Below are 18,562 nucleotides of genomic sequence, written 5' to 3'. Positions count from 1 at the left end.
AAACCAGCTGCTAGTAGAGTTTTATGATTGTTATAATGCTTTTCTTTATATATGTCATTCGGTACAATTCTTTGGAAGCTAAGACATACATGCAAATATGAAGAAAGTTACTTTTAATTCAGACAAGCCTTTTTTAACTGATAAATCTCTTATTTCTTATGATAAAACTAAGTTAAGCATTAATAAGCTAGTTTTAGAAACATTCCAAATGAATAATGCGCTTACAACATTAACTATAAATTTCTGATTCAATCCTCATTAGTTGATGGCTTTGAACATCCACAAACACGCAGTTTTCTTCGCCTTTTGCTGTTTGTCCTTCCAATTTGGATAAACTCCCTCAATAGTATACCCGTTTTTCCAGAGATTCTGTTTTTCACTATGATGTTGTTCTCCTCAGCCAATTTCAGCAATATGTATTGGATGTTCTGTACCTCAAACTGCAACCGTCCGATTTGTTCAGAACCTCTTCGAGCCTGTTCTGACATTCTTCTTGTTTCGACATGTCCATATTTTTCCAGTTCCATTGGTATCTCTCTATCCAAAGATGAAGTTCCCTCTTCAACGTTCTTTGCCATTTGATCATTCATACTTGCTTGTTGCATAACAGCTTCCTCAACTTCTTCTATATGTCTTTTGACTGTTTCATATTCAAAGTCGTTTCCTTGCTTGCTTTTCTTCTTTGTCTCAGTTTTCTTTTTCAAGTCTTGCAAAGCCATTTTAAGAATGGCTAATTTCTGACCGTCTGAGACTAGTCTCTCCAAGATCCTCCTCCTTTTGTCATCTTCATTTTTCTCTCTTACAGTTTTTGACAACTCGAGCTTGTCAACACCTAATTCCTTCTCTATGTCCAATTCTGAGGAGTAATTTAGATATCTTCCTGAATTGTCTGAAAGATGGCATATTATAACATCCTCGATTGGAGCAGATACTTGTTCATGATCATTAGTTTTGCATAACTCTAACATATGATCATCAGTCCTTCTATGCTCTCTTTTCCAATACTTGGAGTGTCGATCATCCACGTTGCGATCAAGTGGAATGTCTTTCATCAACAGCCTAATTTTAGGTTTTTTCCTCCATGTATTATGGTCAAGCATGCTCTCTTCCTTAAGTTCCGTCACCTTTTTTCGGGTGTCAATTTTTGGATATGTGCCAACATCCAAAGCCGAGTATCCGGTCCCTTCTGTGAGATTTTTCTGCCTGACGCGTCTTTTAAGTTCTTCCATCATAATCTTTTCTACTGCTCTGATCCTTGTCTGCAATGTCAGCAAATCTGAAACTCCATCTGGTATTAACATACTTTCATTTTCTCTTAAACTTTGATGACTATGTTCTTGGAGATAAGTCTCAGCTGCTACATCCTGAAGAAATATTCATGATATATAAATATATGAAAATTAGTATGAGAACCCACGCAACGCACGGAGAGAAAATCACATATAAATGAACGGTATGATAAAATGCACATATTTCATTGCACCTAATAAGCATTAACATCAATTAACAGATAATGATAATAGTCTACAAACTGTTGCACACAATATATCTAACATTACAAAATGCATGAATAATGTTTGCGAAGCAATTGTGATAAAATAAAATTATAAGACATGGCAAAAACCTGAGAAGCTGATTCGACAAGAGAAAAAGGGAAGAGATAAAACAAAAGTACACAGTATTGTTAAAACAAAATGTTACCTTTTGCGCTCCTTTGCTAACAGCAGAATTTCTATTAGTCCAAAGGAGGGAAATGTGTTCTAGAGATGCAAAATCCTCTTTTAAAGAAGAAACTACAGGAACATATGAAGATAACTTCTCCTTTAATCCTCCAATTTCATTTTCCAATAAACTAATTTTTTCTCTCATGTGTTCATTCTCCAAGCTTTTTGCAGAACTTTCATCATCAAGTCTCTTGCAAACTCCAGTAAGCTCGGTAACCTTGCTTTCTAAGAGTGCTCCACAAATAGATGACATCTGGAGATCATGATAGAATACCGCAGCCTCATTCTCCCAAAGTTTGAACTCATTTGATTTATTCAACAACTCTAAACTTAGTGTTTCTTCCCTAACCCTGTGTTGCTCAGCTTCATGAAAAAGTCTTTTCATCTCAGACTGTAAGCTTTCGTTTGCATCATTAAGGTGTTCAATTTCTTTTTTGTGATCCGTGCAATTTTCTGATAGTTGAAGAATCTGCCTGTCAAGACTTTCTTCGATCAGTCTTGAATCTTCTTGTTCCATCTTCAGCTCTTCAATATGTCTAGAAAACTCTGCATTCAGCGTCTCTGCAGCCTTCAGCATTTTCTCCATTTCCATCAGCTCTTTGTCCATCCTCTCAGTTGACTCGTTCAGAAAAACATTCTCTGCTTCTTTCAGCTCCGAATTCTTCCTTAAAACGTCAAGTTCCCGGTTGAGGTCATTGTTCAAATGGCTAAGATTTCCAAGATGTTCACAAAGTGCTTGTTGTTCGACGGCTTTCTCAGAGAGAAAGCTCTCATAAACCAAGTTGAGGTTGCTTAGAGCTAGTAACTCATGGAACATTTCATTGTTTCCATCTTCAGCAGAGGACATTGCATCTTTGAGGTCCAAAACACTCTTGAGCAATGAATTTTTCTCTTCAAGCATCTTACCATTTTCTTCTTGATACACTTGATTTGTTTGTCGCAAATCTGTCATCTCAGCATGCAGAGCCACCAAGGTGGACTTTGACCTATTTTCTTTTTCTTCTCCATTTACCACTTTAATCCTCAGTTGTCTGTTCTCCTCTAGAAGTTCAACTTTATCTTTCTGCAAGATTGCATTCTGCTCTCTCATGTCCTCGAACTCTTGCTCCATGATCTTTTTCTCTGACTTAAGTTTTTCTCCCTCAGATTGATGCTGCTGAAGTGAAGCAAGGAGGTCAGAATTCTCAACAAGCAGGTGCTGATTCTCCTCTTGGCTTTTCACAAGAGAACTTTCCAATCCCTCAATTTTTTCCAATATACGCGATATCGGTATTTCCTCTTGCTTGATTCCGCTGTCACACCCTCCACCTGAATCAATCTGAAGAACATCACACACTTTATTGATATCCATTTTAAACTTTCTGATTCTATGTAACAAAAACTCTTCTTCAATAAGTTGCACAAGATTTTCACTCTCCAACTCCATTATAACTTTATCAGAAAATTTAGACATCTCAACAAGTTTTTCACATTCAGTTAACAAGAACAAATTCTTCAGCTCCAACTCTTCAATACAATTTTGCAAGATGAACATCTCAATTTGAGCATTTACAGCTTTGTCAAGTTCTTGCTCGAATTCTACCCTCCCCAACCGTTGTTCTTCCTGTAGTACTCGAACTAGATTCTCCAAATTTGCAAGTCGGGCCTCGCTTGAGTGTTTGTGATTAGAATGCTTTTCTTTTTGTGCCAAAATTGAAAGGCGAAGTTCTTCTACTTGATTGCCTGCATTTTCTTTGTCTTTCTCTACATTAGCATATTTTTCTTCCAAATTTGTAACCTTCTTTTCCAGGTTACTTAGTTTTGCCTCAACCATCTCCAATTGAGATATTAGCATGCTTCTTTCATTTATAAGATTGTTCTTCTCATCATTTAGCAATTTGCAGCATTCTTCCAAATCATCTGATTTAGTCCTCAAACCTTCAAACTCAATTTTCGCATCAGAGAGCGATTCCTCAAGCAAGCTATTCTTCTCCAATAGCTTCTGCATACTTTCAGTCATAACTTGCAGCTGTGAAAGTAGAGTCGTTTTCTCATCAATGAGAATGGATTTTTCTTCCCGGAGAACTTGACATAACTGTTGAATTTCCTTCACTGTTCCTCTTAATCCATCTAACTCATCATTCTGTCTTAAAAGGGAAAATTCTATAAAGGCATTTTCTATCAAAATTTCATCCATATCCTTTGATTTTTCGCGAAGAGCTTCTTTCTCACCATGTTCCATTTGGCAGGCCTCTTTTAGCATTGAGTTCTCATTTTGTAGTTTTTTAACAGATGCTGCAAGAGAATTAGGATTCAAACCTAAACTTTGTAGTTGTTCCAGCATTGCCTCATATCTCTCATTCAAGTACTGTATATCATCCTTTATCTGGTGAGTTTCAAGCTGGAGGGCATTGCTTTCTTCCACATTTACAGAGAACTCTCGTTCAAGTTTCTCTTTGATCTCCTTCAACTTTGAGATTTCCATTTGCTGTTTCTTTAATGACCTGGTGGAAGAGAAGTTAAGTTCATGGAGAGTCTTGTTTTCTTCCACAATCTCTTGTATCTCTTCCTTGAAATCTTGTTTGGTAAGTTCCAAGTCCTTCAATGTCAGAAGCCCGTGTTTAAGCTCCAAAGCAAGAGTTCTTTGCTCCTGTTGTGATTGAGAGTACAGCTTTTGTAGAGTCTGTAGAGCTGATTCAATTTGAATAAAATGAGAATGCTCTCCATGCATCAGAGTCTTCAATCTCTCTATCTCAATGTGCTTTTCTAAAACCTCTTGATCTTTCAATGCTATTTTCTGCACTAAATTTTCAGCCTCTAACTGAAGATTTTGGTTTGATTTTTTTAGTTGTTCAGCATTTTCTTGCGCACGTAGAATTTCATTCTCCATTGAAGATATTTTTTTCAGGCATTCATTGTAAAGGAAAGCAAGAGACTCTTTCTCTTCATTCAATTCAGTAAGTTTCTTCCTCAATGCTTTGACTTCCAGTTCTGCTCTTTCAATTTGCTCATTTAGCATCCTGGACTTCTCCTCAGCAAGAGTTATCTTTTCCTCCAACATTGGAATCTTTTCAAGGCACTGCTTATATGGAAGAAAAACAGCATCCTTCTGAGCTTCCATTTGGGTAAGTTCTTGCTTCAGATTTTTGGCTTCAATTTCTGCCCTAGCAGCTCTGTTATCAAATCCCTTGGCTTCCAGCTGAGCCAGAGATAACATTGTTTCCAGTCTAGCTATACTTTCTAGACACTGGTTGTACTGAACTTCACCAGCATCCTTCTCCGCTTTTAGCTGCTTCAGAGATTCCTTCAAAATTTCAACTTCAATTTCAGCTTTACTTGCTCGTTCATCAAGGTCTCCAGCGTCGTTTTGTGCCTTATTAAGATCACTTTCCATTTTGGACAACTTCTCCAAACTCTTCTGGTACTGAACAAAGAGAGCATCCTTGTCATACTGCATTTTGGACATGGTTTCCCTTAGGGTTTGAACTTCATCATCACATTCTTCTGAACTCCTTTCATTATTTTTTGATCGATGTACTGGACGGGAAACTCCTGGTCCTGGTGATTGAGCCTCAGGGCCCAAAGAACCGCATGGTGAATCATCATCATTCAGAATGTAATGTGCTGAGTTGGGAAATGCTTCTGGCATTGTTTTTTGTGCATGACGTAGCTCCCCCATTGCATGATCGTATCTCTCTGCTAATGCCCGGTATGCCCGGTAGAACTCCTCCACTAATTTCATGAGTTCAGGACGCTTCTTATAGTACATTTCCGCCCTCCTTGCAAATGAATCTGCTTCCTCTTCAATGAGCTTGATCATTGATTTGACTTTGGTGTCTATATCTGTATAAACAATAGAGGAGTGGACAGAAATCAGTTGTAATTTCCTTACTGATTGTAGCTTTCACAAATTATAAAAATCATGTGTATCGTACATAAAGTTCTTTGGCAACTAATTTTGCTTAAGGATAAAGTCAGTGAACTCAAACTTCCAAGTTAAAACAAGGTTTTGATTCCATTTTCATGCAATTTCTTATATGTCTGTCGCAGAAAACAGATTGTATGTTTTCATAGTACTGATTGAGTTCTACACACAAACAGTGAATCTTATAATGAAAAACAAATTGTTCGTTCAACCTTAAGAAGTCTTATAAGTGATTGTGTTTGGAATTGGCACCACTTAAAAACAATTTTTTATTTGCAACCTTTTAAATATCATTTCCACACTTTGTCCTTTTATATGATGAACAAGTGAATATTCAAACAAACAATCAAAGATATTGAAGAAAATTAAAGTTAGTCTTCCATGATAAACATGCTTTGATTCACTACCCATCATTATTTCAATTCTATAAATGAGGGATATAGAAGAACCATATGCATAATAAGTAATGGCTATAAAGCAAGGACCATAAACAATAGGTGTGGTGAAATAATCAACAGAAAGCTTTAGGACCCTAAGGAATTTACAACAACAAAACAAGTGTTAATTCATTCGGTGAAGTCCGCTGCATGAATCAAACAACACCTTTATCATGTATCCATACTACCGAAAGTGAGACTCTATATTGCCAGATGTCACAATTTTCACTCAAATAATTTCTTCTTTAGTCTCAAACAAGCAAGTAGAGATTGATATGACTTTCCCACTGAATAAATCCAAGGCTTGATCCTCCAAATAATAGAATGTCGCAACATTAGTCATCTAAACATTTCTGTCAACAAGTTGCTAAAAAGTTGAAGCATAACTAATTACAATGTTAGAGCTCCAAACATTTTTTTCATTGAATTAGTCCTTTATAGATACACATTTGTTGCCAAATTTATCCACATGAACAGCTAAAGGGACTAAGCAAAATAACAAATTAGGAGATGTTTTAGTATCTTTGAGAGACTAATTTAGTAAAAACATCTTTTCAAAAATAATACGATGACATTAGTAGATTACACTAATCTTTAAGAGCATTGGTGAAATATGTTAGAAGACTAATGTGGCGACAATCTCATTTTAGAGAAGTAAATCAAAAAGTGCTATATAAAACTATCCTACTACTCCGACCAAACAATTCATCTGAATTTTGTTGCAACAAGTTATAGGAATATGGTGAAACTTGGCTAAACATGAGCCACAAGTGTTAATATTTATAAAGTATAGGATGTATGGGCCTCCATTATGGATTTATGGTATCAAATTCTCCATTCCAGCCAAACTTACCCTAATGATATTTTAAAGATGTCTTTCTGTTTGTAGTCTCTTGATGTGGAAATTTATTCTTTAGGTAGGTCACGATGTGGAAAGTTGGTTTGAACTTTAAATGCAGCATTTATCTTATTATCATTATTATGACAACTAATTTATCATAAACATTTTAACAACCAACTTTTTTGTAATAAAGCAGGTATGTAACAATAACAAGTTCAACAATATATTCAGATTCTTCTAGCACAATAACAGAATTATGTAATAGAGAAGGGAAAAAAAAATACAAACCTGTAAGATTTTCCTGAAGCCATTTTGAATTCTTTGGGCTATTGTGGCTATCCCACCACCAAGAATATAAGCGTCTGCACTCAGATTGTGACAAAGTAGCCATAACTCAGATGGTTTTGATTTGGCAAAAACTTGATATTATTAGTGCTGTTCTTAATTGAGACTCTTCAGTTCTGTTTTGCCAATTCTTGTACCTAACATAGTACATATAACAAACAGCTTCAGGTTCATGAGAAATTTTACTCCCATGTATATAAGAAAATTATAAACTGTTTCAACATTGATGTTTTATTATTACCTGTCAAACTGGACACAGCTCAAGTTTATAAGAGTTGGGGGCTTCTTGTTTAAGATTTTCTAACTTCAGACAATTTGATATATATCAAAGGCAACTGCAAGAAAGAAAGGAACAAGAAAGAGTTGATACCAAAAAGAAAAACTTTTAAGCTACAAGGTCGTGATCATAGCATCCATATTGAAGATGACAAATTATATCACAAATTGCAAAATAAGGTTCCAAAATTCAAACACAACCAGAAAATTCATTTTTCATCTTGATTGACTTTTATATGAACGGAATAAACCTAATGGAGAAAATTCTCCTCATCCAAGAGAAGTTTCTATGGTCAAACAAAACAAAGCAAGCATATTATCAAACAACAGGAAGGCATAACATAAGTAGCAAAAATCTTTGTAGAATTAGGATCCTAATTAGTGATCATGAACAAAAACCTACAAACTCGTAAAAGCTATACGAGATCAAGCACTTACCAAGTGAATAATCTTGAAGTTTAACACTGATCAACACAAAAACTAAGCAAAAGGGTATGAAGAAAACCAGAAAAGTATGAAAATTTGAGTCAACCAAACCCCACAATCATAAAATCTGACATTGGGATTATCATGATCACACAGAAAATGCAAATAAAAAAGTAGCTTTTTGCTACCCCATTTTCTCAATCTTCAAGACAAATTGTACCAATGTTTGTATCTTTGTCTTTGTAGTGGGATATTAGCAATATATTGTAGGGTGTCGGTTGTGACCCATCAACTGTAGTAAAAACGACACAACATTAACATAAATCAATTCTCATGTTTTGTTTTAGACATAGATTATTATTATTAATATTAATTTATAATTATAATTAGTATAATAATAATCACGTTACAGTATCCTCTAAGTAAGGGATGCGTGTGAATGCATAGTAACAGTGGGTCCAAAATCATGATTATGTTTAAATCACTTTTGTTAATCTTGGATTATTAATATTGTTAAACGGTCATGTTCTTATTTTATTATATTATTTTTTACTGTGAGAAAATAAATAGTTATTTTCAATCATTGAGTGTCCTTTACATGAAAAATAAAAAATAAAATAAAAATATGCCTATTGTTTAAAGCAACTTCTTCTAGATATAGTATAGTATATTGATAATTTATAGCAACCACTTTTGATTTTATTTTCCTTGTGTTGAATAGGTGGCAATCATATGTAGCTTTCATATTCATCTAATTTTCTTTTTGACAATATGTGTGGAGGGTTATAGATATTTTAATTTAACTAAGAAATTATATAAATTGGAATAAAGTGGGATGCTAAATCTTTGAACAAAAATAAAAGTGGGATGCTAAAATGAAAGCAATAGTGGGGGAGGGAACATTTTGTCTTTTGTAAAGTAGAAATAATTACAATGAGTTATAATACAAATAACTATTAATGGTGTTGGATTATTAAGTGTGTTTGGTTGATATAATATGAAATGAAACATGCATGATGATAGGTATTAGTGAAGGTGTTTGGATAGAAAAAGAAGAAGGTGGCCACACTATATAGTTTAAGTTCACATTAGTATGTTGGACCAAAAAGGAAATATTTATGGTGACGGTGGTGGTGGTGCCAAATTTGTCATTAAATATATTTTTTGTAATAAAATATTTTATAAATTAGTAAACAAAAATATTTAATTTGACATAAATAAAATATTTTACTTGATAAAGAAAATATATAATATAATTGTAGTAGAATATTTGATATAAAAATTGTAATAAATTATATTTAGATACAACTGTAAATTTAAAATAAATTATTTAATGAGCAATGATTAAATAAATTCAATTGTATTTAATATGTTTTTTATAAAAAATATTTTATAAATGTGATACGAGCAGATGGTGATAAAAATTAAGTTTTAATAAATTAAGTATTAGTATGAATTACGCGTGAGAGAGAATCTTTGTATTCTCGAGCACAAACAATCTTAATATCTAGTTTATCACACATCGACCACATCAACCAGACGTTCTTTTGCATGATACGCCGCATTTCACGCAAAATGGTTTTAATCACATTTATTATATAAAGAAGGAAGATGCCATTTTACAAGTAATTAAAATATATTCTCATTATTATATATATATATATATATATATATATATATATATATATATATATATATATATATATATATATATATATAAATCACCTTTTCTGAGTCTCTTATTAACTTGGGTGTTGAAGTGTTAATTTTGCAGGCACACCTTTTCGCCTTTGTACCGGAAAGCTTAATGCATTGCGTTAAAAGTCCAATCATCGATGCATCTTACATTTTTGGTTCCTTCGCGGTCGACTTTTGATTCCTACGAACTTCAGCAAGAAACCTTCATTCTTACGTCGAATATTCAAATCTTAGATCTTCGATCGTCGAGCTATTGATCTCCTCACTTGAAATTCGAAATTTGACAACTCTTACTATGGTCGATTTCAAGTCCACTAGATCTGCCAAGACCGTTGTCATCACTTCATTAGCAGAAGCAAGCAAGAATCCTCATCTTCCTCCTCCTTCAGGAACGGATGATCCAGTGTTGGTAACTTCGCCATTATATCCAACTGACCCAAAGATGTTTCTTATAAGATTCGTTCAAGGGGTATCTCAACCTCTTCCAATGTTCCAACCTAATCAACCTCTACCTCACCCAATGATGATTGCGCTAGGGATGATTACCGGTCTCCACTTGTTGCAAGTAAACTTAGGCGTATAAGGAGAAGCTAGCCTGATGAATAACATGTATAATATGATGCAACAGTAAAATTCTCAACTCATGACTAAAATAATTATGAGAGTAGAAGAAAACATGCAGCTCCCTCATCCTCGGGGAAGCATAATACGCGAGGCGGCTTCACGAGGTCATCTTGTAGTTGTTCGGGATCCAACCCCGACCAAGGAGCCTACGGTACTTGAAGGAGTTCCAGCATCTCCTCTTCCTGACATGATCAAGGTATACCAAACCTCCCCCATCTTGTTATAAAGAAGCATGAATCGTGTTCCTTCAAAAGCTCCTCATCTAACTTGTTCATTAGTTCTCGATACAAGGAAAAGGAAAAGATATGAAGTTGCTGCTCCAGTAGACGAATAAAGAAAAAACTTGTTGTTCACTTATATTCTTGACAGTAGGATACCAAGAATGTTGGAGAATCCTTGAGGTTATCTGACTACGATAAGATTGCGGATCCCGACAAGCATATTAAGCATGTTGATAATCGGCTGGATCGTTATCATGTTGAATGACCTGTCAAGTGAAAACTCTTCACAGTAATCCTTGTAGGAGTTGTTCAAAAGTGGTAAAAGTCTCTTCCAGACGTGAGCATAAACTAGTTGGGGGGGCCTTTGCAATGTGTTCACCTCTCAATTTACCGCTAGGAAGAAGCAGTCGACCATGAATGTGGTACTTAGTAGAATTACACAAGGCAAGAAAGAGACCTTGCATGAGTACATTGATAGGTTCACCAAAGTGGTTGTAGTGGTAGGAGGTGGAGACGACGATTTAAAGTGTTGGATATTTAATTAGGGCTTGAGAGCATATTGTGTGTTTTCCAAAGAAGCTGAGCCTAGAAGGAGCATACAACATGAGCGGAATGCCGAAAAAGGCCCGACCACACAAAATTGAGAGGAAGAGCTCATATACGTTCAAAAGGTATTAGTGAAAAATCAAGTGTATGACAAATTTTTCGAGAAAGATGTTTATCGTCAGAGAGATGATGAAGAGCAGGCATCCCGATCAAGAGGTTCCTCGTATACCCCTTTGAATACTTTCAGAGAAAAGACTTTGATGAGTATGCCAACACCGAATTCAAAGAGATCGATATCAAGATTCTCAATCTGCTTAATTAGACCGACAAAATAGACAAATCGAAGTACTTTTCTATAAAAATCAAGGCCACAACACTGATAATTGCATCTAGCTAAAGGATGTCATTGAAGAGTTTATAAAGAAGGGACGTTTGACCGAGTACACCTGAGATAGAAGCGGGAAAGATAACTTGGGAAGGAGGACGAATCCTCGAAACTAAGAATATTTGCCTAAGAGGAAGTGATCTCCTCGAAAGGAAAAGACGTCTCCGAGAAAGGTCATTGAAGTTGTGGTCGGTGGAGAAGAAGGTGATAAAATGGGGAAGCGTTTTTATATTACTTATGTAATGGATGGTGTCTCACGACCGAACGTCCCTTCAAATGGAATTATCAAAAGGTGAATATCTGAGATGATGGTCTTCGGAAAAAAGCAAGAAGAAACCTCTGCCAAGAAGTTAGAGAGGCCTACGTTAGGATTCATAGAGAGTAAAAAAGGTACGAGCATTCCGAATAATATCTTCCATCTAGTCATAACATCTGTCATGGCCAATTGTTATGTCTATATGGTTTTTTACAATGGTGGGAGTTCCTGCGATATCATGTATGTTGAACTCTTCGAAAAACTCGAAGTAAAGAAGGAAAAGCTTTGGCCATACGAGGGCTTTGATTTGCAGGCTTTCAATGGAACTATGATCCTCCACGGGGTACATTGAGAGGGTGGTGAACCTAGAAGAATAAAGAGATACCAGAACCATCGAATAGTAATTCCTAGTGGTACCATGTAAGAGCATCTACATTTTCATCTCGGGCATGCCTTTTGCGGATTGGATGCGGTAGCTTCTTCAATACATCTCAAGATCATGTATCACAATATACTTAATAAACCAGTGACTACCAGCATCTATATGGCCAGAGAAAAGAGAATCCGTAAAAAATCTACAACACGACCAGAGCAAAAAAGGGAAAGAAAAGGGAATGAAGATTAACGCAACGTCCCTCGAAGAATAGTTGAAGAAAATGGCTATTCAACCTTCTAAGTAAAGAAGCATAACTTCTGACATGTATATTGAATATTGTGCTTAGGCAAGAGTTGCAGGAGTTAACCCCAAAGAAAAATAATGGTCACTCTCGTTTATCCTAATAAGTGGTGGTAAGCCAACTTGGTTATTTTTCCCTTATGTTATAATTTGATGCCCATAACAAAAATGAAATACAAAATTTATTTTCAACTAGTAAACAAATTTATTTTTTGCTAATTTTTTTATGTGTGATGCAAAATAAAATCAATCAGGACAAGAGAGTACATCACCCTCAAACCAAATATCCACCTAGGGCGGGGAAGGGGTATCGACCCCTGGCCGGACACGAACCCCTTAAACATCCACTAAAAACCTCAAAATTAAAGTTATCTCTCAAAGAAATATCATCATAATGTGAAGTACAGACACACTAGGAAGAAATCGAAATTATAATAAAAAACAGGAGGAATGGCCTACTGATCTTTGAATGAAACCACCATCCCATCCTATATTGCATGGTTTGGGAGGACTCGCTCCCTTGAAACACACAAAGTAGGATAGAAATAATACACTTACTTGAGAGTGTTCTCATAAGAACCATGCACAAAGGCAAGACCCTCATCTACTACCATATCAATCTCATAAGAATCTACTGGAGCGAGTTATGAAGATTTTCTTGAGCCTATTTGTCATACCCCAAAATTTGTCCTCTTATAATTGTCTATGTCATTTTATTTCAAATAATTGACGTAGCGCAATCGGTAATAATTTGAGGGCAAAAGACGCACGGCCGACAGGTCTCGGGTTTCGAATCTCACTTCTAACCTTTATTTTATTTTCTAACTTTTTTTTTTCTAACTTTTTTTTTTACTTTTTATTATTTTTTTAACTTCTTTAGTTATAATTTTCTTCTTTTTTATCAGGAAGTTTAAAACATCTTTTTTCTTTAAATCTTAATTTTTATACTCCTTTTAGTAAAATATATTCAAAAATTACAAAAAATATATATCGTTTTTAGAAGTTACCTTTTTATTTTAAGCATTAGTTTTGTTATTAGTATTATATTAAAGATTTAGAAATATTATATCAGATAGATATTTTTTTTATTATTATTATAGTTTTAATTCAGTTATTATTAGTTTTATATTTTTATTTCTAATTATATTATAGTTAGTTAGCTATTATTATTATTATTATTATTATTATTATTATTATTATTATTATTATTATTATTATTATTCAGTATTATAATTAATAGTTATTAGAATTTTATTTTTATTACTAATTAAATCTTTTTTAGAGTCCAAGCCCATTGTTTTTTAACCTAATATTTTTCTTATAAATACTAATATTTTTTATACATTAGGGACTAACAATTCTAACCCTTATTCTCATTCTCTCTTCTCACAAACACAAAAAATATTTTCTCCTACTCCTCCTTCTTCAGGGTTGCAATTCCGATTGCAGCACAGTAATAAATTTTCCAGCCTATCAGTCGAATTCTGAAACTACTGTTTCGATTTGCTCTGAATTTTTTTCCAGAAGTTCAGAAAAAAATCGTAGAACAATACTCCTTTAGAATAAAATTCTATAAGATTTCGACCCTCAAAATCGCAAATTCCTCGTTTTTCTATTTTATTTGATTTAATTTCTATTTTCATATTTTCAAAAAAATCTAAATAAAATTGTAGTTTCGTGTTCTTATTTTATTTGATTTATAATCAGGTTTTTATATTTTTTTGATTTTATTTTAATCACTTTTCTATTTTTCCATTTGTTTTCTTAACTGTAACATTGCGTTGGTTTATGAACAGGTTTTCTATGGATTGGCCAAGTGGATGGTACCCAATTGTTTTTTTGGCCAAAAACCTTTTGGTATTTGGCCAAATCAAGGTTATTCATATTTGGCCAAAAACCTTTTGGTATTTGGCCAAATCAAGGTTATTCGTAATTTTGTCCATAATTTAATTTGCTAAACCCCAATTCTTTTCTTGTGTTATTATTATTACTACTACTAATATTCTTATTATTATTATTATTTCATTTTTGCAGGTACCTCCTTTAGCCAAAGGGGAGCAGGTGTCAATTCTTCCTTACACTTATTTGTTTGCTTCATTGCCCTTGAAAACCTTGGTAAAATCTCTTTTTTTAGGCTAATTAATTTATTTTTAGGCTAATTAATTTATTTTTAGGCTAATAATTATTTTAGGCTAATTAATTTATTTTTAGGCTAATAATTATTTTTAGGCTAATTAATTTAATTTTAAATTTAATAATTTTAATTAATTTTAAGTTTAATAATTTTAAGTTAATTTTAGGTTTTTAATCAGGTTTAGCCTTAAACTTCAAAAACAATAGGTAAACCTTGGAATTTATCAATAATGTAAGAGTTGTCTATTAACGGTAGGTTTTAACCCTTAGGTTTTCCCATTAGTTTTTTTAACCATTAGGTTTTCCCATTAGGTTTTACCCCTTAGGTTTTATTTATTTTTGTGGTAAAACTTGTTTATTTATTTATTTGCCATTTATTTTTGCCTTGCCTATTCTATTAACCGTGGTTAACTTTTTCCCCCATTTGGGTTACCTTTTTATTACGCTTATTATCATTTGCTTAATTTTGTATCTTCCCCAAAGCCATGTAATAGTTTAGGGTTTTATTTTTCTGCCTTCAAATTCCTGCCTTTATTTTTCTGCCTTCAAATTCCTGTCTTTATTTTTCTGCCCTACAGGTGTTTATTGTAATAGCGTAGGACATTTAATTCTGTTTTATTTTCTGCTGTGGTTAGTAATCTTAGGGAGTGCAAGTCTTGTTAAAATGAATTAGCCCACTTATCTACAAGATAAATATCTGAATTTAACCACATGATTGTGCCACACACACCTTTAGGGTAACCCTTCTTATGCTGCCTGTTGTCTTTTTAATTACGATTCTAAAATAGTCAAGTCCCTCGATTTCGAGGATACCTAAGCAAAACAAATGTTACTCTCAGTTCATCATCATAAGATCATAGTCCCTTCGAAGTTGCCTTAACAGTAAATGATCTTGTCCCTCGAAGTTGCCTCGGTAAATGATGATTGTCCCAATTGCTAAGGTATCCTCGCCTGTTGCCTAAATGACTATTCTATCCTTTCCTATAGACTACCTGCCCTCTCTATGGCAGGGACAGTCTTATGGCGAACGATAACTACGACGACCCTTCAACCTCCAAATAAAAGGAATTCCTACCCTCTTATGGTATGGATAGCCCTGAAAGGCTAAAAGAACTCTTTTACAATGTTAAGGTAATTACCTCCTAATTGCTAGCTCTGGTTTAAATCCTTTTCTACTCTTTTCTCAAAAAAACCTTCAAAAAGGCTACGCTTATTTACAAGCTAAAGTCCTTATTCAAATCTTTTTCTTTATTCACTGCAAACATTTTCAAACATTTCAAAGTGAGCTAAGCAATTAAGAGCCCATGGAAAACCATGGATGCAAAGGGTGCCTTACACCTCCCTTTGTATAAATTACCCCCGAACTCAAAATTTCTTTTAAAGGTTTTTTTCTGTTCTTTTAGCCTTTCTAAATTGGATAAAATAAAAGTCGGTGGCCACTCTTGCTTACCGCGACATTTTCTTTAAAGTCAGTTCACCGTATTACACTATTGGAGAGATGCCTTAAGTTCTACCTCACTGATATAGGAAGGATCTTGCACTCGGCTTTCCCTAACAAGGGAAGCCTTAACTGCAGACATGATACTTGAATGGAGGTCATATCTTCATTCTTATTTGATACCTTCCTTGTATAAAAGCTCTTAAGAACTATTTTATACTCTCAAGATCAAATCTTGGGGAGAGTATTAGGTCACTTCATTTCGTCCGAACCTCTATAATTCCCGGTGTTACTTGTAGTATCTTAACTTTTTATTTGCGGCTTATTTATCTATTTGTTGCTAATTTATTAAAACGTTTTAAAAAAAATTTAAACTCTAAAAAGAATTGTAAAAGTTTTTCAAACTATCGTTACACAATTCACCACCCCCTCTTGTGTGTGGAGTCACATGGCCAACTATGAGCAGGTGATTTGCATACATGCATATCATCATAATGATTGAATTGCTGAAACTTTGAACATATACACCATACTCATTTGTGCACCTTATAAATCCTAGTTGAATAAAAAATTAGGAAAAGATCTCGTTCCAAGATCTCAAGGCCTGCTTCAAACCATACATGGTTTTGTGCAAATTGTACACCATGTGCTCCTTGCCTTTTACTTTAAAACTCGATGGTTGAGTGAAAAAAGTGTTTCTTCTAATGGAACATTTAGGAATTCAATCTTTATATATAAGTGACTCCTGCTATTATTTATTGCCAAAAATAGTCTCGATATCTCAAGTTTTTCCGCATGAGCAAAAACTGAAGGATAGAAAAACACTTAGAAAGGGGGGGATTGAATAAGTGTGACTTTAAATCTTGGACGATAAAAATAAATTGCACAATTATTTTTATCCTGGTTCGCTGTTAACGAAGCTACTCCAGTCCACCCCCGCAGAGATGATTTACCTCAACTGAGGATTTAATCCACTAATCGCACGGATTACAATGGTTTTCCACTTAGTCCGCAACTAAGTCTTCCAGAGTCTTCTGATCACACACTGATCACTCCAGGAACAACTGCTTAGTTCACTCCTAAGACTTTCTCTAGAGTCTACTGATCAACCTGATCACTCTAGTTACAAACTGCTCAGCCAACTGCCAAGACTTCCTAGAGTATACTGATCACACGATCACTCTAGTTCCTTACAACTTAATGTAATCAATTCTAAGAGTTTACAAATGCTTCTTAAAAGCTATAATCACAACTGTGATATTTCTCTTAATCGTTTAAGCTTAATCTCACTAATATATTACAACAGCAATGTAGTGAGTTGATGAAGATTCTGAGTTTTGATTTGAACAGAGTTTCAGCAAGTTAATTTGAATTGTTTTGATGCAGAATCGTTAACCTTGCTTCTCATCAGAACTTCATATTTATAGGCGTTGAGAAGATGACCGTTGAGTGCATTTAATGCTTTGCGTGTTCCGTACAGCATTGCATTTAATGTTATACGCTTTTGTCAACTACCTCGAGCCTTGTTCACGCTGTGTCTACTGACGTAGCCTTTAGTAGCTTTAACGTTCCTTTTGTCAGTCAGCGTAGTCTGCCACCTGTACTTCCTTCTGATCTGATGTTTGTGAATACGACGTTTGAATATCATCAGAGTCAAACAGCTTGGTGCATAGCATCTTCTGATCTTGAAGTGCTTCTGAGCGTGATACCATCTTCTGATCTTCAGTGCTTCTGATCTCATGTTCTTCTGATGCTTCCATAGACCCATGTTCTGATTCTGCTTCGACCATCTTCTGATGTCTTGCCAGACCATGTTCTGATGTTGCATGCTGAACCATTTGAGACACAACTTCTGAGCGCTGAATTATGCGTACTCTTTATATATTTCCTGAAAGGGAAATTGCATTGGATTAGAGTACCATATTATCTTAAGCAAAATTCATATTATTGTTATCATCAAAACTAAGATAATTGATAAGAACAAATCTTGTTCTAACAATCTCCCCCTTTTTGATGATGACAAAAACATATATAAATGATATGAATTTGCGATCAAAAAGAGTAGACGGCAAAAGACAAATTACACAGCTATAGCATAAGCATATGAATATGTCTCCCCCTGAGATTAAAAATCTCCCCCTGAGATAAATAATCTCCCCCTGAAATAAATACTCGAAGAACTTTAATAAAAGACTTCCCTGATTATTTCGGTAGAGACGATCATATAAGCTTCTGCCTTCAGAGAATTCATAGCTTCTGACTTCTGCTTCCATTGGATAGCTTCAGAACTTGAATTTCTTTAGATCCTTAGAACACTCACAGCTTCTGATTCCTGCTTCCTTCGTGGACAGCTTCAGAACTTGAATTTCTTTGATCTTCAGAACATTCACAGCTTCTGACTTCTGCTTCCATTCAGGACAGCTTCAGAACTTGAATTTCTTTGATCTTCAGAACATTCACAGCTTCTGATTTCTGCTTCCATTCAGGACAGCTTCAGAACTTGAGTTTTCTGGATCTTTTAGAACATTCACATCTTCTGATTTCTGCTTCCCTCGGATAGCTTCAGAACTTTGAATGTCTACCAACATCACTTCATGCTAGATTTGTATCAGAACATTGTTGAATGTACCAG

General features: G+C 34.5%; 1 protein-coding gene across 1 annotated transcript; it reads right to left on the bottom strand.

The window, feature by feature from the left end:
• Nucleotides 1–98: 98 nt before the first annotated feature.
• On the bottom strand, nt 99–8,241 carry LOC131652592 (protein NETWORKED 1A-like). The gene is made up of 5 exons (XM_058922497.1): nt 7,966–8,241; nt 7,493–7,586; nt 7,195–7,388; nt 1,702–5,546; nt 99–1,364 (listed from the first exon to the last, which is right to left on the bottom strand). Exons 3-5 carry the CDS (start codon nt 7,295–7,297, stop codon nt 249–251), a joined length of 5,064 nt encoding a protein of 1,687 aa, XP_058778480.1. The 5' UTR covers nt 7,298–7,388; nt 7,493–7,586; nt 7,966–8,241; the 3' UTR covers nt 99–248.
• Between the last annotated feature and the right edge of the window lie 10,321 nt (nt 8,242–18,562).

The sequence above is a fragment of the Vicia villosa genome, linkage group LG2 (genome assembly GCF_029867415.1).
Source record: "Vicia villosa cultivar HV-30 ecotype Madison, WI linkage group LG2, Vvil1.0, whole genome shotgun sequence".
Taxonomy (NCBI): domain Eukaryota; kingdom Viridiplantae; phylum Streptophyta; class Magnoliopsida; order Fabales; family Fabaceae; genus Vicia; species Vicia villosa.
Note: the sequence above shows the minus strand (reverse complement) of the source record. Positions and strands in the feature narration are given on the sequence as shown.

Coding starts and splice junctions, on each gene's coding strand:
- LOC131652592 (XM_058922497.1), bottom strand. CDS start 7,297: ATGGCTACTTTGTCACAATCTGAGTGCAGACGCTTATATTCTTGGTGG. Junction 5,547..7,194: donor GCTTCAGGAAAATCTTACAG/GTTTGTATTTTT, acceptor TTGTTTATACAG/ATATAGACACCAAAGTCAAA. Junction 1,365..1,701: donor TTAGCAAAGGAGCGCAAAAG/GTAACATTTTGT, acceptor ATATTTCTTCAG/GATGTAGCAGCTGAGACTTA.